A 27,957-nucleotide genomic window follows, 5' to 3' on the forward strand; every position below is an offset into this window, starting at 1 on the left:
TTCCAACCCTGAGAAAGGCCAAGTCAAGCAAGCAGAGCTCTAGTTTTTCCATTTCTCCTTGTCAGAAGGATAAAAGCGGTGCGGGTGCACAGCTATACACGTGTTGCTTGCAATACCTATCATTAAGAGAAAACCTCAAAATGCATCTGCAACAGCATGTTTTCAAGTCAACTGAACAAAACCAAAGGAGAAAGTGGTTTTGTTTAAACATGTTTAACGTGTGTTTTTTATAAATCTTTTAAGGAATTCACTCCTAACCGAATCTATGCCCACAGCTCAACTTTTTTTTTTTTTTTTTTAAAGGAAAAGTAGAAATGAGTGTACAGCACTATTTCACTTTACCAGTGATATAACAGGGACCGACCCTTGCTGTCTCCATAAGCCAGCCCTCACTTCTCTGTTCGCCTGCATTCAGCCGAGCAGGGTATCAACATGGGATAAGCAGAGGAACCAGCTCCTTCCACTTCCTCCACAGGATTGCCATTGAAAAAAAAACGAGATTAATGGGACTGTTCCCATTCACTCACTCCACAGCAGGTAGAAGGGGCTTGACACAAGCCGTGAGGCAACGGAGAGGCCGGCCCACCCCTGGGCAGCGCGTGCTTTCCTAACCAAGGCATCAGACCTTGTTGTCAGCAGTCTCATTACATCCCTTGCCCATGAGCTACCCCTGGCGTTGCACGCTCCCCGGTTTTTGCTGTGTCTCACGCACCCAGCGTCTCGGAGGTACTTGGCAGCAGGACAAGGGCCCTGCCTGTAAGGCTTGGCGGTGCGAGATGCGGTTGAATTGTACGTCTGCGAAGAAGCCGCCGCTCACCGCTTCTGTCCTGAAACCAATCTGCTTTCACGGGGGAGTTTCTTCTAAGCTCAGTGCATTTAGCAGAATTCTCTCTAAAACAGACTTAAGCACAGTAATAGATTCATCACAACTTAAAAGAATATTAGGTTACAATCATTTCCTAAAATTCTTTTTTTTTTTTAAAAAAAACCACGTTTTCGAAGAAGACACATTTTCTTTGTAATAAAAATCCAAGAGGAAAAGAAAAGGCATTTTCAGACACAAATCCCAATTCATAATCAAATAGAACGGATGGTTCCATTTCACAGTCAACTGTACAAGTAATCTCAAACACTCCATCTGCGCCAGATGTTTTATTCACGGAAACCAGCCTCTCTTCCCCAGCATACCGAGTAGTCTTCTAAGTGCTGCAAACACTGGCTGCATCCCTGCTGGTTTCCTCTTCTACGTTCACACTTGACATCTCACAACCATTATATTCTCTGCATCTTTAGTTTTAACTCAAGACTTCCAGTTTGCTATTTTACATTAATGGCACTTACTGTAAAAAAACAGAATCAAACTAAACAGTTAGGCACACACACAAGGAAAACAAATCCGCCTTTCATCTCTGCAGCTGCACAGATGACTGCCAGGTCCCACATCGTAGCTGCGCTCTGGAATTCTGGGCCTCAGCCCCTTCGGAGGACTTGGCTTCATTTTATGATTAATCAAAACAGCTTTCATCTAGGAAGTGAGGACATCATTTCCAGCAGATTAATCTGGATATTGGTACTTTAAGGTTCTTAGGTCTAGAGCAACTGAGACACAAGAACCCGCTCCAATTCCTTTAGCCTGTGTGCATGTAGGAAAAAACTTTTCCAAGTGGCTTCTGCCTCTCCCCACCCTTTATCTCTGCACATCACATGACACTGAGCAGACAATGCAGAAGTGCAGAATGACAAAAAGTCCTGTGGCCACCAAGCACGTGGCAGACCATGATTCCTATCGGATTTCTCTTACATCTTGGGAAGCATCTGTGGTATCAAAATGCTGCTGTTATCCTCTTTGTCTCCAGACCAGCAACCAAATACACCACAATTCTGTATTTTGGGTGCAAGCTGACCATGTCCTCTTTACCAGGAGCAAACAGCACAACCCAGATCCCTGGCAATTCAACAGATACATTATTCCCCTAGTTAAAAACCTGTATTAGAAGTAACCTGGAGAGATGGGTGGGTTGGGGAACCCCATGGGAAGTGTCTACTGCTTGGAAGGAAACGGAGCTGCTCCAAAGGGATCCAGCTCTAATGCCTGTTGCTGCTGGCTCTGGGTGCTCTGCACAACCAGTTCTGTGAAGGGCACTGCCCCAAAGTCATCTGTTTTTAGCCCATCACCACTGTGAATGGCCCCATGCAAGGAGCTCTGCCTAGGTCTACCAGCCACTACCACTGTACCGTGATCCCCACGGTTGTCACCCAGACCTTGATGCTGGGGATGACGCATCAAGTCCGGGGGGTGGAAGGGTTTGGCTCCAAAAGGATCCAGCAAACTCTCGTCCGTCTGCAGAGGGTTGGTTCGATCTTTGCTGTCAGTCAGAGAAACGCTTATGTTCTCTTTGGAATCCGAGATAGTCAGGAACTCGTTGCTGCTCTGCGAGTCCCTGCGACCTGCCTTCTTGTGCCTGCGGGCTCGCTCCGGAGTGCGGTAGCTTGGCTTCAACGTCTTTTTTGTGGTGGTCGGGGTGCCGTGGTGGCGCTTTCCGTTGCTCTTGGACACGTCCTGCTTCATGCGCCTTTGGCGCGACGAAAGCTTCTGCAGGTTACGCTGCTGTTTCACCTTGTGCTGCTGCTGACTCCCTGTGATCTCTTCAAAAGGGATGAGTCCGAACAGGTCCTCTTTACTTCCACCAGTTTTTGTGAGAAGGGGAGGCTGAAATGGGGTGCAACCAAAAATATCAACACCCCTTGGAGAAGCAAGGGGGAGCTGAGTCTCAGCTCCCACCACTTGGCCCTCTTGCTGAGCCACTTTTTTGCTGAATGGGGCTTTTGTGAAGACATCAAAGTCATCCTGCTCTTGGTTCAGACCAGGAAAAGCAGCCTGAGAAGAGACGTCTTGGTTACTCTTCTCTCTTGCTTGTGGCTGAGGCTGAAGAGCAAAGAAGGGCACAGCCCCAAACACATCAAATTCTTGGCCAGAGCTCACCTTGGTCACAGTACTTGGCACTTCAGACAAGGAAGTGAGCATTAAATTGGTTTCTCTAATTTCGCTGCTGCCAATGCCCTCTCTAAACCTACTGCTGGAGAGCCCTTCCACAGATTTTTGCTTGGTACGATCCAAGTCCGAGTCAGAGCTTTGCTTCTCTTCCTCCTCCTCTTCCAGCTCTTCCTCAGAGTCCATGAGGAGAGGTCGGTGGCCTAAGTTCTCTGGCTCTGTATCATTGTCATCATTGAAGTCTCCATTCTCACCTTGCAACACTTCCTCATCCTCCTGCTCTTCCTCTTCCTCACTGCTCTTTGGAGAAGGAGGATCAGATTCAAAATCACTCTCTGACTCATCATCACCTTTCACTTGTCCATCTGCAGTTTTCCTCCCTGGCCGTGGATCTCTAAAAGCATGGCTCAGCTTTCCAGTCTTGCTTGGGGTCCCTAAGTTACTTTCCCGAGTGCTGGCTGAGTTATCCATTTGCTTTCCTGGGGAACCTGCAGGTCCAAAGAAAATGTAAAACAAAACTTTAAAAACACTCCAAAAGAATCAGCACGTATTTCCCATACTCCATGCCCACACAAACTAAGAACCAATGCAAGCATTTGTTCCGTAGTTACCTAAAGGAATGAGCAGAGGTGGCCTGGAGAGACAGCTTTCCTAATACCCTATCCTAGTTAAACAGCAGATCCTGCCCAAGAGGAACATACACAAGAGATATATATTTCTTTAGCTTCATTTTTTATTGTAACAGGCTATTTCTTGATATACTTAAGTTCTGATATTGTGGTCTAATAAATATATCCTTCTCATCATGAAAACAAACGAGTGAAAACAAATGAACCAACCAACCCGACACCATACAGCAATGGCAGACAAATCATTTCAGGGCTTGGTACCACCTCTCACAACAAGTGTGAGAGAGTCTAACGTTACTGTCCCACCAAGAAGTCTGCTGTGCAGTTTCTGCTCAGATCCTTGCAGCAACTGAGCAGGCAGGACTCGGAGAGCTCGGCCACAAGCACCACACAAGCATTTCTTGCCTCACTAGCACATGCTGAGGCATACAGAACGGAAAACACACACAAAACCCCATAGCAACATAGCAAGGTATCAGCTGATAGCAGCTCTTTCCACTTGCCACATGGAGCAAGGAGCAAAACTTGGCATGCTGCACTTCACACGCTACCCGACACATATCCCTTTTCCCTAGAGCTGCTTCCCCATCGACTTGCCTATTCCCTGGTGGCACAACTGACCTCAGGCTCCAGTTTCGAGATGCTTAGACGCTCACTGTGCTAACTCCCTTGATGTTATCTAGCAGCATTGCCATGAGATACAGCATACCGGTACCCAGAAAGAAGTACTTCTGTGCTTGAGTCCACTTGGTGGTTTGCAGAGGAGCCGACAGGTACTCCAGACACGGCACCTGCCAAAGCCCTGGCTTGAACCATCCCTGGTTCAATGCCCAGCTCGGCACTAGACGCTCAAATTCCCACCCACCCTAAGGCAGCCTCTTTCACTTACGGCTTTGTTAAATAGTCACTCTCATATCAAGAAACCGAACCTAAGTTTTACAAAATCAGTTCCTTCCTTTAAAAACAAAACCAAAAACGCTGATTTCTACATTCGGGAGTCATTTTATCCTTTCACAATATACTCCAAATTAAAGTAAAAAATTACAATATTTTATATAGATGCTCAAAATCAAGATGACTGAAATGACTTAAAACATCAGGTGATTAAGGATTTGAGCTGTTTCTCATTTGCTTCTGGTGTCAGATTGCTTCTTATCTATTCTAATTTTAAATACTACATATTTGGTTTGCCAATAAATTAAAATCTGGATTACTTGTCTGCTTACTTTAGATTTCCCCAAGGTATAGCCTTCACGTCGTACTATATAACCCCAAGTCATCCAAATCCTGTCATTTCCAATATTTGCTGGAACACTGCAATGTTAACATAAATGCAATTAGATTAAAAGAAAATCTCTCTAGGTTAGATGTTAACTACACTTATGTTCAGGAGGAAAAACCTTTGCATCTGTGTCAGTATCCATGTGAATTTATGCTCACATGTGGTGCTTGCGCATCTCCACTTAATTACTACTTGCTTAAGACAGAATTTTTTTTGCCATCCAAGACCTGAATCACAGTTTTATCTGGTGCACATGGCTCACCCAAATGATTTCAATATCATTCATTAATTATTACCACAGTGGCACCGGCCGGAAAGCAGACTGCAAATGACACCAGCAAGACAGATTTCTACACAAGCAGCTGCTGACTTGCTCAACAAGGAACTGGACCCATGCAATACTGACCTCGCAGCAGCACACCTCTCCAGACAGAAAATAAATTAAGCAGACAGGACTTGATAATGCAAGACAAGACATTTAAAAGAGTGTTTTCTACACATTTAATTTATTACCAGCACACAAGGCATTTCTATGCCTGGCTACTGTCAATAGAAACACGTACGGTTACCATTTTGCTGACAGCAATATCCTGCAAAAGGAAAACAATGATCTCAAGTTTAGAGATTTTTTTTTAAATCTGTATTAGCACCCTAAATTTCCTTCTTGGAACTAACAACTAGAGCTGCACTGAATAGACGAGGTATTTCTAGAAGACAGATTTTTCAGTTGAGCGGGAGCTCACGGGCTCTAGTAACAGCTCAATATTATTCCAACTTGAGCACCCACATGCACGGGAGTGTGGAGGAGAGCACGTGCAGAGCCTCAAGAGCAAAGCAAGGAGCGCCTCAGAGGACTCTGGTAGCTGCAGCTTCCCTTGCTCTGCACTTTTGAGGAATGCAGTTTGGTTTTTGAAGCATTTTATGAGTGGTGGCCTTACTGCTCCTCCAATTCGTACGTTTTGGGAAAAAGGAAGCAGCTTACTTTGTTCTCCAGTTTGCGGTGACACCTTGTTAAGGAACAGTGCTGTCTGCTCCGTGCAGACTTTTGTTTAGGATGGGGCTCTTGAACACGTCCCAGGCTCACAGGGTCACACGTGATCCAAGAAACTCGCTCCCGCGTGTGCTGCATCTTCGCTTTATTCCCGGTGGCAGGGAGAAGATTCCAGGGGAGCAGTGCCAAAACCAAAGCAACAGAACAAAGAACAAGTCCTGCAAGTTTGGTCATTCGTTTATCTGTCACTTCTAAAACCATAACAGTAACCTCTCCTCTAACTACAACTCCACATTCTTCGCTCCTAAAGAAGAGAAGTAAGTAAATACCAAAGATCCTACAAATAGAAATTTAATGCTCCGAAAGAGAAAATTCTGTGGTTAATGACTTCTTAATGCTCTGGTCAAAATAATTTCCAAAATGAAGTATTCCAGCATGGTGATTTCATACCATCTTCTCAATCTGAACTGCTGCAAAGAATCTTCATGTTCATATTTATGGGAAAAAAAAAACACTGAAAAATGTGAAGGAACATCTGTTTGTAATGTGCTGGTCGGATTACTACACTTCTAATCAGGTTTGCATCTTACAGAGGACAATTGTTCTTCACGCAAATGAAAGCCAGGTGGAACATCTTTAATCATATAAGAAGATCCCAATCTTGAAGGAAATTTTCTGTTCTGATGTTCTTTTTCGAGACATCCGATTATAAGCGGATGAATTCCCCTTAACAACGGCAGTAATTACATGCCTTCTGCTGGCCCATCATTGCAGGGTATTGCAGGGGTGACAAGAGAGGGGCATAAGGGCTTTAAGCTTTCTTGGAATTGGGAACATACTGCCGCCATCATTCTAGAGCAATTTGCCACATGTCAGGCGCAGGGATTACCGGCATGTCCCAGCTAAATCTGCACGATTTCTTCGGCAACAGCCAGAGCGGCAGCTGCTGAGTTTTGCAGCTGATTTGCTCTGTTCGCCACCTGTATTTGCAAGGGGAGCAAAAAAAAAAAAAAAGAGGAAAAAAAGGGGGGTCGGGGGCAAGCGGGATGCTGTATGGTGAAGCGTGCGAGGGGAGAACACGACCCAGATTGTCCTAAGGCTTTGCTAAAAGAAAACAAACAAAAATCACCACCAAAGCCTTTCAGAGAGAAAAAGCCAACTACTGCCATAGCCGACACACAGGATTTATTCTTTTCCATAAGAGCAATGCCTTTTTAAGTTAGCCCTTATGTAGAAAAGGAAGTGTCCGAAGAGAAACCGGATAAAGGAAAACCTTCTGTCCCTTCTTCCATCAAATAATATCCATGTCTGAAAGGCACAGGGAAGGAGAGGTTACCAAGTACCATTGACATTTTTTTTCCATGAGTACAAAAGTCATATATGAGCTACTGTTTTAACTGCAGAGTGATCCAAACCTGGAAGAATGTGCAACAGTTTTATCAACTTGCAATCTTGGGCATTTTCCAGAATACAACCCAAAACACAAGATGCTGAAGAAATGTGCACTGATTGCACTGATATTCAGGTGAAACACTACAGGAAGCTGGTCCATGTCACCCTTTTGGTACCTTCTTCTCATGTTTCATATTTCTTGCTAAGTGATAACTCAACATGAGGTTCATTTAAGGCTTCTCCAGATGGCACTGCAGTACAAAGTCCCCAAAGCTGAGGGACAGAAACCAGTAATTGTTCAAAAGCTCCTCAGGAACAATATATAAAAAGTATAGTCAAAGGAGTCAAAGGAGGAGTCACTGACTGCACATCTTCATGTCAGAAGAAAAGCTTCCAGGTGCAAAGTAGTAAATGTGGGGGGAAAAAAAAGAAAAAAGATGAAAACAGCTATTGCAGTAGACAGGCAGTTGACGAAGAAGCAGCAGCCTGAAAATGCAGCCTACAGTCCTGCAAATGCAGTATACAAATATTCATCAGAGCAGTGAAACAGATGACTAGAGCTAGAGCTTTTTTGTAAGAAGAGCCAAAAGGCAGTTCACCAAGGTCCCCTTGGGGAGCAAAATGCCTGACAGGACATCACCTGTCTCAGATCCCACCCTTTGAAGGAACTTCCAGTCCAGATTTCCACATTTCTGTGTCTTACGCAGTCTATCCACATGATTTTGAGAGTTATTTTGAGAATAAATTCAGGTAATTTATTACTTCTCAGAATTCCAGCAATCAAGTTAGGGAAGTGATGTCTATCTAGCTCAATTTAACGCCAGAAGAATTCTGCTAAAGCAATCGTGAGATGTCAAAAAGGCCCCCAAGTACAGCTCAACAGCAAGCCAACTATAATCACAGCATTTGTTTCATGGTTGAAAAACTCTCTCTTCTTTTGCATTTTTGAAACACTGAACGTAGATGTTAAGGAACAGTGTTATAACCAGAATTGATTAAAACACACAGAAATCGAAAGTTTCTACCCCAAAAGGTGATTATGAAAGCCAGTTTTTCCACAACAGTCAGGCATTCGAGAACTCCAAGTTGTCTCCCACATGCCAGGTGACTGTCCTAAGTGATGCATTACCGGCTATTCAACACTTCCCTTTCCCAATAATGACTTGGAAATAATCATTTCTCAGACATCAAGTGGTGGAAATCTTTCTCAATGCAACTATGACTTGTAGCTGTCTCAAGCTGGAACTCACTTCCATCTTCCCATAAACATTCAGGCATTAAATAGTATGGACAAAGGGCTTATATGTATTACTTGAAAAAAAAATCAACTGGATATAAACTGTGGGAAACACTATGTGCTTTGACACTGATTTCCTACCAGCTGTAACAAAAGGGTCTGAGCAGCTCTCCAGCTAATTCCTTACCACTACATACCATACATGTATACATCATATATGCCATAGATGGTGTTGCTGCCTCTTCATTCCCACCCGAGAAGAATCCAGGCAGAGACGCTCTAAAGGATGAGGGGCCTTTGTCTGTCCGACGTGAAGTCCTCCTTCCATCCTCCTGAAGAGCACTGCGAGCTCCAGGGCAAGGCTCCCGGCTCAGCCATTCCTGAGGCCTCATCATCCTTTCCAGGCACAATGATGGAAGGCTTCCAAGTGCAAGCTCGGTGTGTCCCTTGTCCTTGTGCTATCTTCCCAGACCAAGGTGAACAGATCTGATGGCAATTCATTTGCTAGACTACCAGCACCCTTTGGAAAGCTGTCAAGTCATAAGGATGTTACAGGGCCTTTTGCTTTTTGCTGCCATCCCGTATCACCTGCTAGATTAGTATCCAGTCAAGTGCTATGCCCACCAGAAAAACCTTATGTAATAGAAGAACTACTTTGGGCAAATCTACTCACAATTTGTGTACAGCATTTACGAACCTGAGGGCAACTACATCTATTAAAAAAAAAAAAAAAAAAAGCTCTGCCTTGAAATGAAGGAGATGAAGGAGATGCACATGTTCTTAAATTCCAATTACGAGCTAGTAGAACAAAAAGCCACCAAAGAGTCATAAGCAACAGGCACCATTTCAGCCAGCCTGTTACTGTCAGCCATTTCCCCTGCCCCAAAGAGCAGTTGCAACTCCTTACAGTTTTAGCCATTTCAGCATTTAAAGCTCAGCCCTCAGAATAAGAAAATTCATACGATGCCAGGGCTATAACAGAGCTTGCTGACAAAGAGCAGTTGAGCTCATCCACCCTTCAGAAGCCTCAGGAAAGGAGAAGAAAGAAACCCCTAGCTACATGGTGCTCCCAAACTGGAGAATAAGCAACCGACAGCCACCACTTCACATTCAGGGTAACCATTGTTTATTTTGCCCGTGAACTTAGACTCACATACAAAACCGAGCAGCCTTTATGAGCACAGCAGGGTAAATTTTTCCAAACCCCCATGAACAGGGAGGGAGAACCATAGAGCATGTAGAATTAATTCAAATCTTCTTGAGATCAGAAGAAAAGGTGTTTTTACAACCAATTGCCTTATAGAAAAAAGCAACATTCCTTCTTCATCACGTGTGATATGACAACATTTGTGAGAATTAAGCCCCAATAAATTGTCATCAGGAATACAAGATGAAAGGAAACATGGATGCTAGGTGAAGCTCACTCCAAGCCAGGCTATCTCAGCTTTCAAACTACCTAAGAATAGCTCTGCTGTTACATTAAGGCACTTTTATCTTAACACAACCTAGGTAGGTGGCTAAGAAGGTCCATAAGCAATCAAAACTATTCTTACCATTTAACTGGCACCTGGGTTTTACTTCACCTCAATTGCCAAAATTATGAATGAAGTGCTGGCTCAGCTGAATTTTAAGTGACAATTAAGACGGAGGATGATGCAGTGTTGTATTTAAATTTCCAAACATAACATATTTTTTACTCAATCCAAGTTAAAAACAGTAAGAGCTGAACTAAAAAGCAACAGTGAGCACTCCCCTCTGAGTGGATGTTTAATGTATTATACATATGCATATGTGTACACCCCCCATACATATGTATATACACGTATGTACATTATAGGCATACATCCATGCATACACACACATACTCCATCTGCAATATAGCAATGCAGTTAAGCACAGCGAAGCTTACAGTGTTAACCTGGCTCCAGAACCCAAGTGAATGAGGCACTGTATTAAAAGTAGACTAAAAGTAGCATTATTTGATCTTAGTAAGTAATTTGTATTCAGACAATTTTTCAGACTCTTCAAGTTATACATAAATGATTCATACCACGCTCATCTGAGACATCTGCACTTGCAAAGACTACATAGTCTGTACATAGTACAAGTACCAGGGAGTGAAGGCAGAGGTAATTTTTTTCTCTTTGGAGATAATCAACATTTAGAAAATCTCTTGAACTCATCACAAGGCAGCCAGCACCTTGATCCTTCTTTGGTCATTCAATTCAATATACTTATTCCAATAGATAAAGATATATATGTACGAGGTAGTGATGTTACAGATGTAACTTGCCTGCGTGAGAAATGAAAGGAACAGAACCAAAGGGATCTTCGGGAGGATTGTTCTGTGGAGCAGAATGTGGCTCCACAGTCTGATCTGAAGATGAGCTCCTGTGCACCAGTCTGTCTGTAAAAAATAAAATGAAACAGAACAAAAAATAAAACAAAATAAAAAACGGCAGGTCTTATGCCAACATAAAAATATGTAACTGTTTGTGGTGAGGGGGCAAGGTTCCCTGCGTGCGGCTTTTCAGATTGCTTTAAAAATATCCCCGCATCTTGAATCCACACTTCTTTGCCTTCGACAACGTTTATTCACACAAACCTTTTGTAAATCCCCATGTTCCACCAAGCACAGCACAGGCTTCCTGACAGCATGCTTTGTGTGAGAAGGCCCTTAGCGGGTTCTATGTATCATATATGGTCTTTAACAGAAATTGCTAATCTTCTGTAGGTTCTTAAGATGAAACCAGAATCTCTATCAAAAATCACAGAAATCATTTATCCTGTCCAAGTTTTGGCTAGCCTTTGCCAGAACACCAGTAAAGTAAACAATCACAGCACAAGACACTAGAAGGACTTTCTGATAAAACAAGTAACATATCTCACACCAATTAAAAAACATTTGAACATCATAAAACATGAAGAAATATAATATCTGTTTGGTAACGCCTTTGCTCCTTAGGATACTGGACTAGCTTTTTAAGATGAAAAATATTTTTTCCATTCTTTTGAAAGTTAAAGAGGTCCGGCAAGATATATCATCAATTCAGGAGTGAATTGCTGTGACTTTCACAGCAACCCGCCTCGCCGCCCAGCTCCTTGACCATTTGCTGCTGCAGAGGTGCTGCTGAACCGTGCCCAAGCTACACACCAGGCTACCTGCACCTTCGCTATTCCATCCTCCAACAGAGCAACCACGTTTTCCTATAAGCAACCACAACAGACTAGACAGCAAGCTCATCTGCCTTAGATATACATCGATCTTCTGTGCAAAGCCCAAAAGTCCTGAAATGGAAGTTTTACAGCCAAGGGATGCCTGCACATCAATATGTCCATGGCCTGAGACGTCCTATTCTTATCTACGGTTCAACTCAAAGGAACACAAGTTGTGTTTGTTCCATTACACCCCGGCCTCTACTTAAAACATCATCACCGCTGTGGCCTCCAAGGGTAGGACACGAGGCAGTCATCGTCCCCTCAACATATACACTCTGCAATAAGAAGAGATTGTAACAGATTCACCCACTGCTAACAAAACCCCCCGACACCCTTCAGTGGTAGAGCTGCGCACAGCAAAATGTCAGCTTATAGACACAGAGAAGTAACCTGAAGAGCAAAACAGCAGCCGTATGTTTCATACTATTGGCTTTGAGCCTTGATGGTCCAAGTTCACAGAACATCACACCCAAAAGCAACACTTATTTGCAATTTCACTCATAGCCCATGTGGTTGACTCTCGTCAGGGAGCAAGATGGGGTTTTTGACAGTATTGTCTGTGAGAAATGCACTGGAGCTTCCGTGTGCATCTTGACCAAAGCAGACTAAGGAATGAAGCTTCTCCTCTATTATCCCACATGTCCTGCTTCCAGGAGACAATAGGTTGGCTACCTCTTGCCCAGTGTGCAAGCAGTTGGCCTCTAGAAGAATCTGTAGGGGTGCATTGATCTGAACAACTATCGTTTAGGATGATAAACTCCTGCAAATGCCCCCAAGGTAAGACTATCTGAGCACAAACCTATATAAAGTATCATTTTCTTTTACCTTGAGGAAGGACTAAGAACAGCTGATAATAAAATAAATTAATAATAATTAATGAAATAATTAATATTAATAAATTACTATTAATAATAATAAAGGGAAAGCTAGAATTTCAGTAAAACACAACACACATTTCTAATCGCATTAAGACCTTAAGTTATTACATGTATGAAATGATATAGCAGTAGCAGCTTCACAAAAACAGTGATGATTATCCTGAAGGTCTCACAACACCAGTATATATTTAATTTTGCATGTATTTTAAGGCATGCAACTGCTTTAAAAATCAATTATCATAACAAAGCAACTCAATAATACAAAATGAGCTTTTGAAAGCGAAATAAATCGCTTACAATTTTTAACACTTTTTCAGCACCACGTGGTATAGCAAACCGACTTATTTATGTAAGGTACATGAGCTATACAGTACAGGGCAGCCACTAAGTTTAATAACATACAATCCAAATTTGTTCAAACCCCAATCATCAGTTCTCCTTCCTCCAGATGGCAAAATGATTCACAGTAAACTGCAAAATTGAGGAGACTTGGTAGTAAACAGCAGCTTTCTCTCATAAGATATCATCTACATCGTGGCACATTGATCTTTAAGATCTATCTGCTGAAATTCAAGAATTATTAAATGCTTTAAGATGGTTTTATAGATGTAATCCCTAACTGTACAATAAATTCCACGTTTCATTACTCCATACAAATCTGAGAATCAGAGACCAAGAGGACACATAAACATATTTTTCCTCTGATCAGAGAGAAAAGTGAAAAAACCCCTCCACACACATTGCAAAGTAAGTCAAGATGATGCCAAAGGTTCCGAGGACCTGTGAAACTTCCCATGCCATATACAATGCTTATATATGTATGCACAAATTAACTCCTGTCTCCACTGAGGCTCTTGAACTGAAAGGGATCCAATAAGCTTAAGAAAAGCCCATAGAGCATCTCCTATTACTTAGATACAAGCCTGCCATCTAGTGACCTTTTGGTCAAATTACTCTTTTTGTTAGTTTTTTCCTTCTTTCTCCTTCTCTATGCTCAAGGGGCTGAAAAATCCACTAACACAATGCTGGTAATTCTCAAGCAGAACCATGCTGTTATGTTTACTCTTCATACACAGCATATTAGGTCTGTTATCATACCAAGCTCTTCTGTGCATTGAACTGTCTTTACTAAGAAACGAAGAAAAGCTGAAAGATAAATGAGTAAATTTCTTCTTTTCAAATGAAGGTTTTGCATGGATTTATTTAAAAAATGAATAATAGCACAAAATATGTTATTATCTGTTTTTTTTTTCTGCTAGAGATGCAGAGACAGCAGTTAACAACATTTAGCTCCAAGCTATTCTCTCCTTTCCTTCAGGAAAGTCAGTTCCCATCAGGAAAAGGTTAACATCCTTGAAAGAAAAGATGAAGCCTTATCTTCCACTGTACAGTGGATTTTCATCAAGTAAATCACATTTGAAAGATGATTTCCTGCCAGTTATGATGTCTTAAAGAACAAGCTAGCAGTTCCCATTTATTCAGCGTTTTAGCACTGAGAAAGCAATTCCCGTTGGAAAGCAAAGGCCTTCCTGCCCTGCTCTCCCTTGGTGGGTGGCCTGGGACTGCTAGGTGAGCAGCAGCAGCTCTCATCCCTAGACAATTTATAGAATGATCTTACTAATGTGCCGCTTTGCATTTCCCTAGCTGCGAATCAGGGAGTCCAACACATCCAACACCAGAAGGTCTTCCAAGGAGGTGTACAGAGGACGTGTCGGCAACTTAGGTAAAAAATGAAACAGAAACAAAACAAAACCAACCCATACACACACTACTAGGAAAAAGAAAGCTCCTCCTTAAAATGAATTCTTGCTATATTCAGGAAGGCATATTTCTTGCATATCATCTTCCAGCTTTCTCATAATGCCCTTTTAAGCTTAATCTCCTTGTTAACATTCTTTGCTGTATCTGTTTAAAAGACACCAAACCAAAGTCACCAGGATGACCAGAACCATGGTCAGCAATCCATGTGTCAGTTGAAGAACCTCCAGACTGGTGGTGTTACCATTTCTCCTTTTTAAGCTAGTCTACTCCAGATTCAAGAGGTTACAGTTTCAAAACGTTTCAAGGCTTCCTTGAACAAAGTAGCATGCATAAGACATTTAGTTTTACTGTTGAGGGGAAAAATAATACTTTCAACTTTAAGATTAAATCTGCCAAGGAAGTAAAAAAGCTAGCAAGGACAGTTCTCCTGTTGCATGATATTTATATAGACTGCATCTGCATTTCCAAATGCAAGATCCAAGTCAAAACATTTATTTAGCTTTTGACTGACAAGTACAATACCCATCACATTCCTTATGGATCACCAGGAAACACCTCTTAGCTAAATTTAAACAAGCAGAAATCCAGGAAAAAACATATTCAACCAAGAGCATTGATTTCTTTCAGCACGTGACATCAACTTGACCGAGTTGTTCATTTCAAGGACCTTGCCCAGAGTATTTACCATCTGTATTTTAGACATAGTCATGTCTTACACATCTTGCAAATAAACTTGATCTTGACAAAACTAGTTTTAGGAAGGACATCTAATGAATGCATGTTAAACAAGTGAGGTAAGCAAGTAATTCCAAGGAAAAATCATGGAGAGAACTGGCTTAGAGCAAAATCTTTATTCATCTATTGCCATATCAGAACAATTAAGCAGCCCTTACACGTAGCCACTCATCAAAAAAGACATTACAAAACATTAACATAATGTAATAGACCCATTTTCTTTCAGGCATTTTTAAAGGGCGTAACAGACCCAGAGAATATTCTGCTGTAGTGTGCAAGAATAAAGCTCAAAAGGAATAAAGCAAGCAGCTAAACCATCCCTCCTGACAAAATAACTCTGCTGTTTAGAACTCATTCGCAATCAAGATGACAAAAGCGGTATTTAAGAGCTAAGATATTGCCATTTCTGCAGTATTGGAGCCAGTAACTACCAGTCTTTGGACAGCGAGTTCCCATTGCACACATTTTCAAGAAGGAAAAGGAAGACGATGGGCCCATCTCTGCCCTCAAATGCTCAGAAAGAATTTCCTGTACACAGACTGCACAGCCCTTAGACAAGCCAGCGTTGGCACTGCTGAGCCACTACAGAGCCCTTATTTACTGGGAAGCGAAATAAGCCTTCAAGCGTCCCTTACTTGATCTTAGCAGGTCAAATTCTCTGTCCAGCAGCTCCTCCTCTGTCAGCTTGGAAAAATTGTCCTCTCCAAACGGATTCCAGCCTGACATATCAGGTGGGTTATTGATGCTCTGCTTTGGGTAATGGGAAATGGTCTCAGCATCAGGAATACCTGACCTGTAAAGTCAGTTTACAGAAGCAAATGGGGAAACGTTACAGGATTGTCTATTGGAGTGAAATTAGATGCTGTACTTCATTAGGTGAAAACAATGCAGACAAGTAATTACATATGTATTAACAGCTTATCCCAAATGCATTCAAGAGATGATTTCAGGTAACGCACATCACTTGTATTATATGGTTCAATTGCATCATTTCTGTATGTTATCTTCTTTTACGTTTTGTTTTCTACTTTATTCTTTGTAGTCAAAATAAACAAAACCCATCATGAAGGTGACCTCTAACAACAAAAACAATTTTACCCTTGTTCCTTGTTACCCTTAATGACAAGAGACTATTGAAACACAGATACTGAAGCTTTTTCCCCCTTTAAGACAACTTCTTTTAGTTAGGATTCAGAGAAGTCATCCTTCATTATACTATGCTAAACCAGTTTCAGTCTGTGGGCCTTTGCAAAGTGGTGCACAAATCAGAACTTGTAGCAAATAAATCCCGACAGTAAAGACCCCCTTAGAGAGGGCTCCCCTCCAATGGGATGGGAAGATTCAAAAAAACAACTTAAGTAGGATTGAAGAGGGCTTTCATACAACCAGTACCTCTAATGCAGGCTACGGTCTACCCAGACGACAAGTCTATGTGGGTTATCTGTTAAGTGCCCCACTCTAAAGTAAAATAAAAAATCCAAGTGTGTAATTATTTTTAGAAATTCATCATTTCAGGCACCTAACTCCTGAGAAAGGACTAAGAAGCCATTTAGCAACGCAGACAACCCAGAACCCTTGGGCAATCTGTGACTGAGTACTTGCCTGCTTGCAGTATAAGCAGAATCCACTGCTGTCCCAACGTGCACTGGAAGCGATGCAGGGTAGGAGATTAAGGCTGGTGAGAAATCTTGTGGAGAGGTGATATATTCAGGAGATGGTGCCTGTTTTGACTGTTGTTGCTGCTGAGCAAGCAGCTGCTGCTGTATGAGCGCCTGCTGATATTGCTGCACCTAAATAAGATAATCAAGTTATTAAAATTCACATGACCCAGTCTGAAGCCAAGCAACAAGTCTTCCAGAAAAACACAGAAAGAACCGAGAAAGTTTGGTAGCTTCTGCAGAAGCAAGAAGCCACAACTCCACCATGTAAATAAAAAAAATGCTCCAGTAAGTTATTCACAGATACCATTTTTCCTCTTGAAAGTTATTACTGCTTAGCTTTTTACAATTACTGCAAGCTGAGCACATGCTATAGCAGCCCTAAGAAGTCTGTTTCCATCACAGACATTTGACAGACTAACATTTCATGACCTCCTCCTGGTTCCTCCTCCTGGTTTTAGAAAAATGGATTATACCAACTAGGTTTCTTGCTTGATCCATACGTTTAGGCAAAGGATGGTTTCCAGCATGCTGCAGCAGCATATAGCACTTGCAACAATTATTTCCTCTTTAGTAAAACCATTAAGAAAATAATTATGTGATGATAGAATATTTGATCATTTCAACAGAGAATACCATTAATAGCCAAGGTCTTTTGATGTAGTTTTACAAGGGCTTAAAACAATAAATGACAGATTCAATCAATATAACACTGACAATCAGCAAATAACACTGATCATCAGCAAATAACAAAGTTCATTTCTAAAAGTATCCCTTCCACTGCACATTCCAGTGCAGTAACAACATTTGTGCTTTCAGTATGCCCTTGGGCAAGGATTTGTCTGGGTTAGATAGGGTGGTAATCCTTATAATTCAGCTAAGCTTACACACGTACCACTCCATTATAACATCCATCCTGAAATAATTATTTTAAGAAATCCAGCAACATAAGGGTGCCAACTGTACTGGTCATATCTTGTTTTTAATACTTTTTTTATGACTTAGCCATTTTATTTGGGTTCCTCAGATAATAAGTGCACGTGCAATAGGACCTGAAACAGGACTTGGGAGCTGTTTGTCTGTAGATGATTTCAATACTTGGTCATCTCAGAGACATTTTAAGTAAGACTTCAATGCCACCATGCTTTCTAGCTAATACTTCTTAGAAAAACATGCATTTGGCAGTGTGGTCATTACTGTAAACCTTAACCACCAAGTATCCTTTCAAATCACTATACAATTACTCAATGTGGATGAGAACCTATTTCCTCAAATTAATAACAAATGCATAACCCCAGATGAGTTGTCTCAACTGAGTTTTGGTCAATACCTTCTCTCTTTTTTGAACATTAGTTCAGCTGCTCAGTATTCACCATGCATTCTTTAGGTCATTAAAACGCTCAGGCTCTTGTATGCTGCTACTTTGCCATGGACTGCTAAATATATCACATATTTTTACTACTGTAGCATCTCTGCTCCATGTTTCACATACCATAGCGGGATACTGAGACTGAGAAGGTTGCTGCTGGTACATAGACTGCATCAACAACTGCTGCTGGACCATCTGCTGGTGCATTACTTGTTGATACTGTATTTAGAGAGAAAAAGCAAGTTTTTAACAAGTCACTGTTCCCACTCCTAAATTATATGAGTATATAGCACAACCACTGGACAAAGCATCACCACTGTGCCCCAAGAGCATTTTTCTGCTAAGAAGCCTCTTAACAAAAAACCAGTTTGCTATTCAGCTTCTGCATTTTAACAGCAGTGTGCCTGGAGTCCTTTGGCTTTATTCCACTGCAACTAACAGCAGTCTTCTGAGCAAAAGAGAATACCTACATATTCTGCTCTGCCTTTTAAAGGAACCTTGTTTATCACCTCAACTTCTACTATTTTAACAAGTACTGAGCCCCTTTGGGGAAAGTGAAAATATGTAAGGAAGAAAACACACACACCACCCTAAACAGATATGCTTTAAGTAATAACCCTGCCCAACAACATCCCCCAGAACTGGGGGGACAGTAAAGCAACAGTCGTTGTTGCCTTACAGATGAATATGGTGCTGCCTCTGCAGAAGTACACGAAACTCACCCGTAGAACTGCTTACACTAACGTGCCCAGAGGCTCATTAGGCTGCAACTTTTGCTGGCCCTCACGCCAGTGTTTTTAACCTTGAAGAGAACCCTCCCCTTTGAGGCCTGGGCTCCGGCCAAGTCCCTGTCCTGGGTGACAGGGAAGTACCATGTCAGGATGCCACGATACGAACGCCACGTCAGAGGTCACCACTCGCAAAGAAAATGCAAGTTACCGTGACCTGCTGATGTAGCCCTCTAAAAGCTGGGCCCTCTTGCCACGACTTTGGAGACCTCACTTATGGAAGGACTGCATAAGTCCCCCCATTTGCCAGGGAGGGTCTCTAAGTTCTCGCCGCAACAGGGGCTCCCCAGTGACTGCAGATCTGGATGATGGTAACCTGCTTAGGCAACTAGTGATGTTATCTTTTTTCTTAATTACTAGTCTCTTTCTTATATAGTAATGGTTAGGTGCATTACCTTCCTGACTTTGTCTGTCACTAAAACCAAGGACATAATACGCTTATTTTTTTGTTGAATGTATCGTTCTATATTGCCTAAATATTAATAGTAAACCAAGACTGGTCTTTCCCTTGGTGTCTGGTTCTCTCGGTCACCCCTGCTGTCAATTGGCCAAACAAGAAATGATGTAGTCAGACAGACTTCGAACAATATGGCTTTATGAACATAAAGAACATGTATATTCTTTAAACAGAATGTTAAACTGGCACTTTTAAAATATAACTGGGATGCATTGACCCCCACCTGACATCCCTGGATGGGAAGACCTGCCCTATAGCTCCCTCTCAAGTGGGCTAAGGTTGGAGGACCGTGTGAGCCCTAGGAAAGTCGGGTGATGGAAGCCGAGCCACCGGATGTAATAAAATGGGTTCAAGGGTTGCCTGTTGAAGAAGGAAAAGAAATTGTGGGTTCTACATGACGGGGATGGATTTTGTTGACAGCCTATGGGAAGCAGCATCAAAAGAAGGAACGGTTGTTGTTAGAATGCTCCCAGAGGGAGACAAATATGTGATTTGCAGAGTCAGGTTGTAGTGCTACAAGTTACTTGTCGAGAAACTGGATACTTATCTGATTGTGGCCGATAAAGGCTGCAGTTTGAGCTGCGTAGTATAAATGTAAGAAAGGAAGGGGACGAGTTAAGCACAAGAAAGTGCACGTAGTGACAGCAGAAGCAGGTGTACAGTGGGACTCAGAGAAACGGGATGGTGATATTGGGGACTCCCTGGATTCTGAGGAGGCTGGTTCCCCAGATGAATGTGTACATGTACAATGTATAGTACATGCAAAACCCATGTGGAGGCGAGAACTGGAGGTAGATGCTAATGGACTACATGTGAGGAAGGGTGTGCTTGAAGATTTTATTCAACACAAAGTTAACTGATACAACTGAAAGGTTATGCAGAGGCCGGGGGAGTCCTTGCTCTCGTGGATGGTGCGTTCACATGATCAAGGAGCAGCACAGATAACCCTGGATGGAGAGGATCCTAAGAAATACTTGGTCTTGAGCTCAGAGCTCTTTTGTACAGAGCTCTTTTGTATTTAGAAATAGTGTTCAAGAGAGAGATTTGTTGGTCCCGGCTGCTCAGGGAGGTAATAATAAATATCTCATGGAAAACAGTTAGCCAGGATCTAATGGTACACTTTGTGAGACCGTAGACAGCCAATAAAAGAGGACAGAACGAAGCTGGCCATTTTGATGGCAGACACTGATACTCCAATGCTCAATGCTCCATGTGTTACCAGCAGGAATAGACTAAAACTGCCCCACCAGCAGATAAAAATGTGATTATGACCCCTCTCATTAATGAGACAGGGAACCCTTTAGATGAGGTAACTGAAAAAAACACAGCAGTTGGGTGGCCTGGGGAATGGGGCCCCTGGGACAGGGGGGACGAGACTCGAAACAATTCCCAAGGCAGCGAAAACAAGATTTCTCAAAAAGAAATGCTTACTGCTTTATTAAAAGATGGGATGTCTCATGGTAAGATTGATGGTATCCCAACCCCTGCTTTATGGAAGGTATATAAACAGAGAGGGCTGAAGAAAGAAAGTGCAGATTTCTAAAGCAAAAAAACCCTGGAACAACTCAGCCTCTGGCACCTGCTCTGGAGCCCTGACTGGACTTCACAGGCCCTCGTGGAGGAACCAGTGCAGATGGAGCAGCCCATCCAAGGAGAAGGAGGATTCAGAGCCGTACTCTGGCTTGTATCCTTGGAAAGAGCCTAGGGATATAGTTCAGCATAAGAAAGAAGAATGAAATGATGGCCCAGCTCCAGTGCCATGGGCACAGAAGGACTAGTGACCCCCACACGCAGCTTCAAGTATTTCGGAAAACACCCAAAGCGCGACAAAAAGTTTCAGATTTTGCAGTGCCGCAAAATTAAAAGGAGGCACAAAAATTCACTGGATTATCTGGTTTTTGGAGACAACGTATTTGGTGATTTGGGACAAATCTTAACCCCGCTGTATAAAGTAATGAGGAAAAAATATTAATTTGAATGGGAAAGTAGGTTGCCTCTGAATTAGCTGTTCAAAGAGCTTTAGATTTATGGCCCGCACAAATGGGAAAGTGGAGTTAAATGCATCTGTAAATGGGTCTCATGTTAATGGAGACTCTGGCAGAAACAGGGAAAGAAGGTGACTCCCTTGGGGTTTTGGGGGAAAACATTGTCGGAGGCAGGAACTAACCGCACACCTTTTGAAAAACAGCTATTGGCACGTTATCGGGCATCGGTAGGAGCAGAACAGCTTCCAAGGGGACATGAAGTGGCTCTTCGTTCAGAAATTCCTGTTATTCAACGGGTCAAAAGCTCTCTGAAAACCCATGGAATGGGGCACGCTCAGGAGTCGAGTATTATCACGTGAAAGTGGCACCCTCAGGATAGAGCCACAGCTGGCCTTGGAGGAGTAGCTCCCCTTCATGAGTGAGTAGCTACTGCCCCCATGAGGGATCGAGGGGAAATTCCCGGTTTTCCAGCCCAACAAGAATCCCCAGTACGATGGGGAAAAACTTTAGGTCAACTAATAACCGCTGGAAAAAGAATGTGCTTGGTTTACAGATGGGTCTGCTCAATATATAGGAGGAAAGAGGTTTTGGAAAGCGGTACCTTTCCTTCCTCATTCAGAGAAGTTTTTAGAAATGAGGGGAGAAGGCAAAAGCAGTCAATATACTGAACTATATGCAATTTATATGGCTCTGAAGCAGGAAGATTTAGGATAAGGCCATTTATATACTGTTTCCTGGTCAGTAGCTAATGGGTTAGCTACTTGGCTGCCAACATAGGCAGCGAAAGATTGCAAGATATAACCCAAAAAGGTCCGGGGAAAGGAACTGTGGAAAGATATCTGGGAAACGGTACCAAGAACTAACATGACTGCATTTCATGTTGATGTCCAGAGCAACATGGACACCTTAGAATAACTTTGTAATTCTGCTGCAGTCAACCAGGCAAAGATTTCCCAAGCTGGACCAGAATTCTCCTAGCAGGAGGATCACGAAGGCTCAGGGAAACGGGTGCACCAAAAATGTGGGCATCTCGGAGAAAAGACCACTGACAAGAGGGCTCGGGAACGTGGCATTTCAATGTCACTCAAGCTCATCAAAGCTGCAATTGCCCAATGCTCCATGTGCTGACGTATTCACAACCATCCGGTGCCAAACACTGCAAAGGGGCAACTGGGGAGAGGAAAATTACCAGGACAAATTTAGCAAATGGATTACATTGGACCTTTACCCCAGGACTGAGGATGTAAATATAGTTGTACTGCTGTAGGTACATACTCTGGATATTTAATTGCCCATCCTTGTAATCAGGCTACTCATCATAGTACTATTTTAGCTAGGGACAAAATCATTTTTTATTATGGAATTCCACTGCAGATTCAGACCGATAACAGGCCTCATTTTCCAAACAAGATTGTTCAACAATATGCTGAGCAGCAAACTATTCGGTGGGTTTTCCATAAGTCATATTACCCCCAAGATGTGGGACTGATGAATGGTTGAATGGGCTATTTAAGGAGCAGTTGAGAAAACTGGGAGATGGACACCTGTCCTGCTGGAGAACTCAGTTCACAGATGTGCTAGGTATCCTTTAAAATAGGCCCATGGGGCACACAAAGACCCCCCTGATGCACATGATGACATGAAATGATGAGTGAAACTTGGGCTTACTAGGAAATTACCCCAAGGGCAATGGCCCCCTCCCAGGCCATCCCAGAGGCTGCAGGGCTGGACATCTACACACCGGAACTGACTAGAATAAATCCAAACCAGATGAAAGGTATAGGAACACTAGAACAGGGATTGAGATTCCCCTAAAACACTTAGGCTTAGTAACTGCTCATTCATGCTTAGCTTTGAAGAATGTTCATGTCATGGGAAGAGTGATGGGTGGAGAATATCAAGGAGAGATTCAAGTAAATCTATTCAACAAGAGCAAACAAGATTTGGTTATTCTATCCCATGACAGAATTGCACATACTGATACTGCCAGTTTTAAAAATGTTTGTGAAAAAAGGGGATCCACCTCAAGTCACCACCATTCATGGGGACAAAGGGTTCAGATTCACCAGTTTTAATAACAGAGCTCAAATATGGGTTCAAATGCTGAATGGTCCCCCTCAACAAGCTGAAGTAATAGCAGGAGGAAAGGACACCACCATTTTGATCATGAAATCTGGGCAACAAAAATGGGAATACATCCCTGCAATGACATGTTATTTACAACACTACCTACGTGGTATAGGATTTTGTCTTGCACGTCCTACATGGCTGAGCCTATCTGTTGACTCCAACAGCTCCTTCGGAAGAAGATACTACCCATGGCACCTGGGCTGAGAAACCAACTTTTGTGGAGGACAGAGAGGAATGAAACACTGAGGCTAGTGTTGGTATTGTCCGTAGTATGCGGTCATTACAACCCAGTTAGGAATTGGGGAAAACAGATTTTTAGCCTTAGGGGAAGCAGCGGCAAACACACTCAAGTCTCTGCCAGTGCTGCGTTTGCAGGAGCCAGGCAGAGTCACAGATTGGCCTTGGATAGCCCAACCACTATGGCCTAGGTGGTGGGTTAGTGACCCAAGTGACATGCGTGAAGGACAGGCTTCTGGACTGAAGACAGTGATACTTGGCGCTTTTGCTTTCACAGAAAAGGCATCTGCTGCCTTAACGGGAAACGAGGATGTGGGGTTCAAGTGGGGAAAAGTATTTGTGAATGGTCTTTAGCTTGGCCTTTAGTCTGTTGGACCCCTGATTACCCTCCTTATGATTGTTATTCCTTGTTTAATTCCTAGTGGTGTAAAATTAAGCACGCCATACCAGGAATGCAGGTGGTAGTGATGTCTGAAGAGAGTAACCAAGAAACACCAAGTGCATAGCCCAGCCGTAATTCCTCTCTAAGTCAAAGGATCGACTGAATTCCTAGGACCTGAACGACAGGCCCAAGTCAAGGCTGACTTACAGATGAACCCAGTAGTGCCTTAGAAGTACACAAAACCTGCCTGTAGAACTTCTTACGCTATCCTGTATGGAGGCTTATTAAGCTCTAACTCTTGTAGAGCCTCATACAAGTGTTCTTGACCTTGAATGGAACCCTCTCCTCCAAGGCCTAGGCTTTGGCCAAGTCCAGGTCCCAGATGATTCGGTCCGGTCCTGTTCAACTTATTCATTAACGACCTGGATGAAGGGCTGGAGTGCTCCCTCAGCAAGTTTGCYGAYGATACCAAACTGGGTGGAGTAGCCGATAGCCCTGAGGGCTGTGCTGCCATCCAGAGGGACCTGGACAGACTGGACGGTGAGAAACCTCATGAGGTTCAACAAGGGCAAGGGCAGGGTCCTGCACTTGGGGAGGAATAACCCCGGACACCAGTACAGATTAGGGGTGGACCTGCTGGAGAGCAGTCCCGCAGAGAGGGACCTGGGTGTCACGGTGGACAAGTTGACCATGAGGCAGCAGTGTGCCCTGGTGGCCAAGAAGGCCAACGGGATCCTGGGGTGCATTAAGAAGAGCGTCTCCAGCAGGTCGAGGGAAGTGATCATCCCCCTCTACTCAGCCCTGGTGAGGCCACATCTGGAGTACTGCGTCCAGTTCTGGGCTCCCCAGTACAAGAGGGATGTGGAGCTGCTGGAGAGAGTCCAGCGCAGGGCTACGAGGATGATCAGGGGCCTGGAACATCTGCCCTATGAGCAAAGGCTGAGAGAGCTGGGTCTGTTCAGCCTGGAGAAGAGGAGGCTGAGGGGGGACCTGATCAGCGTGTATAAATACCTCAAGGGAGGCAGTGAGGAGGAGGGGGGCAGCCAGTGATAGAACTAGAGGAAATGGAACTTTGCACAGGAACTTAAGGAAGCATTTCTTCACTGTGAGGGTGACAAAGCACTGGAACAGGCTGCCCAGAGAGGTTGTGGAGTCTCCTTCTTTGGAGATTTTTAAAAACCTGCTTGGATGCAGCCCTGTGCCACGTGCTCTAGGTGACCCTGAGTGAGCAGGGGGGTTGGACGCGATGACCTCTGAGGTCCCTTCCAACCTTCGGCATTCTATGATGCTATGATTCACGAAGAAAATGCAATTTACCGTGATTTACTGATTTAGCTCTGCCAAAGTTGGGGCCCCTTGCCCTGAGACATTGCAGACCTCCGGGAGGATGCACGGTGTAAGGCCTCCCACTTGCCGGGGTAGTTCTCTGCATCTTCACTGCACTAGGGGCTCCCCAGGGACTGTGGGTCTAGATGATGGTAACCTACTTAGGCAATCAATGATGTATCTTTTGCTTAATTACTCATCTCCTTCTCATAGAGGAACGGTTAGCGGCATTGCCTTGTGGATTTTGCCTGTTGCTAATACCAAGCATGTAGTGAGCTCAGTGTTTTGTTGAATGTATCATTCTGTATTGCTTTAATATTAAGAGTAAACCAAGAACAGTCATTCCCTTGGTGTCTGATTCTTTGTCGCCCCCGCTCCATCGAGTGGCAAAACAAACAGCAATAGGTGTCTTGGATAAAATCCAGAAGCTTTCTTCCTCACCTAAATCCCTTTCTGTTTCCGTTTTCAGCATCTATGCCACAGTACACTAACATGTGAACCAAGCTACTATATTTGACAACATGCACAGTGGAGAGTGTTACAAAATGTAGTATTCATTAAAAATCCCAACTGACTGAAGAACTACAAAAACAAAGCTCTTGATTGACCGAAAAGAAGACAAGCATAGTCAGATGGTCTCATTTAGAAATGCTTATTACAGGCATAGCATTAACCCCTAGGATCACTTTTCACATTTCCCTCAAGCATGTTTACACAAGCTCCAAACTTTTTTATTTGTGCACAACAGCGTTGATTGAAAGTTGAAATTCAGGTTGAGGCAGCAAAGCTAGACAGTGTAAACAAAGCAACTTTCCATACATTATTACAGTATCTATGCACCGCACAGACACAGGATCCGAGTTTAACCAAACAGGAGCTGCAATCATGGCGTTGCTGCTATCTTAGAAGCATCTCTAACAAGGCTGACTTGTACCTGCTGCATATAAGGATCCTGAATTACAGGCTGTTGTTGCTGGTGATGTAGCTGGTGCAACTGCTGTAGTCTCCAGTCGCCCTGTTGCAGCTGCTGCAGCACTCTGTTCTGCTGCGGATGGGGCTGATTGGTCCCTTGAGGCAATAACATTTCTTGCCCATTTCCAGGTCGCGTGGTTCCTGAAGCATGAAAAAGACACTGTTAACATAGTGATTTCCCCATTTTTAACTGCAGAACTGCCCCTGCAGTTAGTCTCATTTTCTTAAATAAAAATCAACAAGTTGAAATAATCTGTAGTTCACTTCCCAGTTTGTATATTGGTTCAGCTGATAAATATACACTAAAACTGCATATGTAACCTTTTCCAAAGATAAATTGCAGGTTTGGCAATCCACATTTTCCATTTGCAGGATGCGAGACTCTTCCTCTTGCCTTCAGTCTACAGTGATCCAAACAGCTAGTTACAGGGACTCTCCTTTACTAACACTTGAAATTCAGTTACTACTATCTCAAAATCCTTAAATCTATTTCAACTCAGAACTAGGATCCACTCTTCCCTTCCTTGCATCTCCACATTCTCATCAGAACCATCTCTGATGAAATCCTTCAAGTGAAAACAGGCAGTAAAACCTTTTAGATTTTCCATGTATAATCCAAACCACAAAATCCCCCAACAGCCAAGACAACATCCTGGGACTTTGTAAGGCTGGTTAAATGTGGCTTTCTGCATTTGAAAGCACACTACACACTTTTTTCCCCTTTTAAGGGAGAACTATTGCCTCGTATACCTATAATTCGAACAGAACCCTTGATGAGTGTATGCATTCGTTTTCGTAGCCTTTTAAGAAAACCATTACTAACACACAGTCTCTCTTGCGTGCTGCATGCGTACTCTGGCCGGCCCAGACTTCATCTGTTCCACGTCACAACAGGTTGCACATTACAGGGACACTAGGCAGTGAAGACAGCTTACATCTGGGACACTAACATACGCAGTGGCCTTCCAACTGAAGGCTTTCCCTATGCCATCCCTGAAGCTGTTCTTCAATGAATCCAAATGGCCTCTTACTAACAAATAAACTCAAAACAAACAAAAGAGGCCACACATACACAAACACATCCCATAACAGGGCAGTATTTTTTCTGTGACAGGTTCATCACAGGTTCAACAGCCCAGTTACTCTGCCCCCAACAAATCGCTTGGGCAAATTCAGTTTCAGTGGAGTATCTTCAGACTTTTGGGATTAAAAGACAAGAACCAAGTGTCTTCCAGCCAGAACGGGCATGCTCAAAGCTAACATCACCTATACTTAGCAGAGTCACTAGTCATTACGTCACTCCAGTCTTCAAAAAGGGCAAGAGGGAGGAGCCGGGCAATTACAGGCCGGTCAGCCTCACCTCTGTCCCTGGAAAGGTGATGGAGCRGTTSATCYTAGARWGAATCTCCRGGCACATGGCGGAGAAGAAGCTGCTGAGGAGCAGTCAGCATGGATTCACCAAGGGGAAGTCATGTCTGACGAACCTCATAGCCTTCTATGATGGGGTGACAGGCTGGCTGGATGAGGGGAGAGCCGT

At 43.2% G+C, this 27,957-nt stretch overlaps 1 protein-coding gene across 1 annotated transcript in view; it reads right to left on the bottom strand.

Annotated features, from left to right (window-relative positions):
• Positions 1-1,038: 1,038 nt before the first annotated feature.
• BMP2K (BMP2 inducible kinase) overlaps positions 1,039-27,957 on the bottom strand; it is a 54,775-nt gene continuing 27,856 nt past the window's right edge. The window contains exons 11-16 of the mRNA XM_026042563.1: positions 26,383-26,561; positions 18,267-18,362; positions 16,719-16,906; positions 15,752-15,909; positions 10,817-10,930; positions 1,039-3,480 (exon numbers count right to left, since the gene is read on the bottom strand). Coding sequence (XP_025898348.1) covers positions 2,042-3,480; positions 10,817-10,930; positions 15,752-15,909; positions 16,719-16,906; positions 18,267-18,362; positions 26,383-26,561 — 2,174 coding nt within the window. The 3' untranslated portion in view covers positions 1,039-2,041. The remainder of the gene's footprint in view (positions 3,481-10,816; positions 10,931-15,751; positions 15,910-16,718; positions 16,907-18,266; positions 18,363-26,382; positions 26,562-27,957) is intronic.

Source organism: Nothoprocta perdicaria, unplaced genomic scaffold, assembly GCF_003342845.1.
Source record: "Nothoprocta perdicaria isolate Ctin4 unplaced genomic scaffold, notPer1 scaffold_308, whole genome shotgun sequence".
NCBI classification, from domain to species: Eukaryota; Metazoa; Chordata; class Aves; order Tinamiformes; family Tinamidae; genus Nothoprocta; species Nothoprocta perdicaria.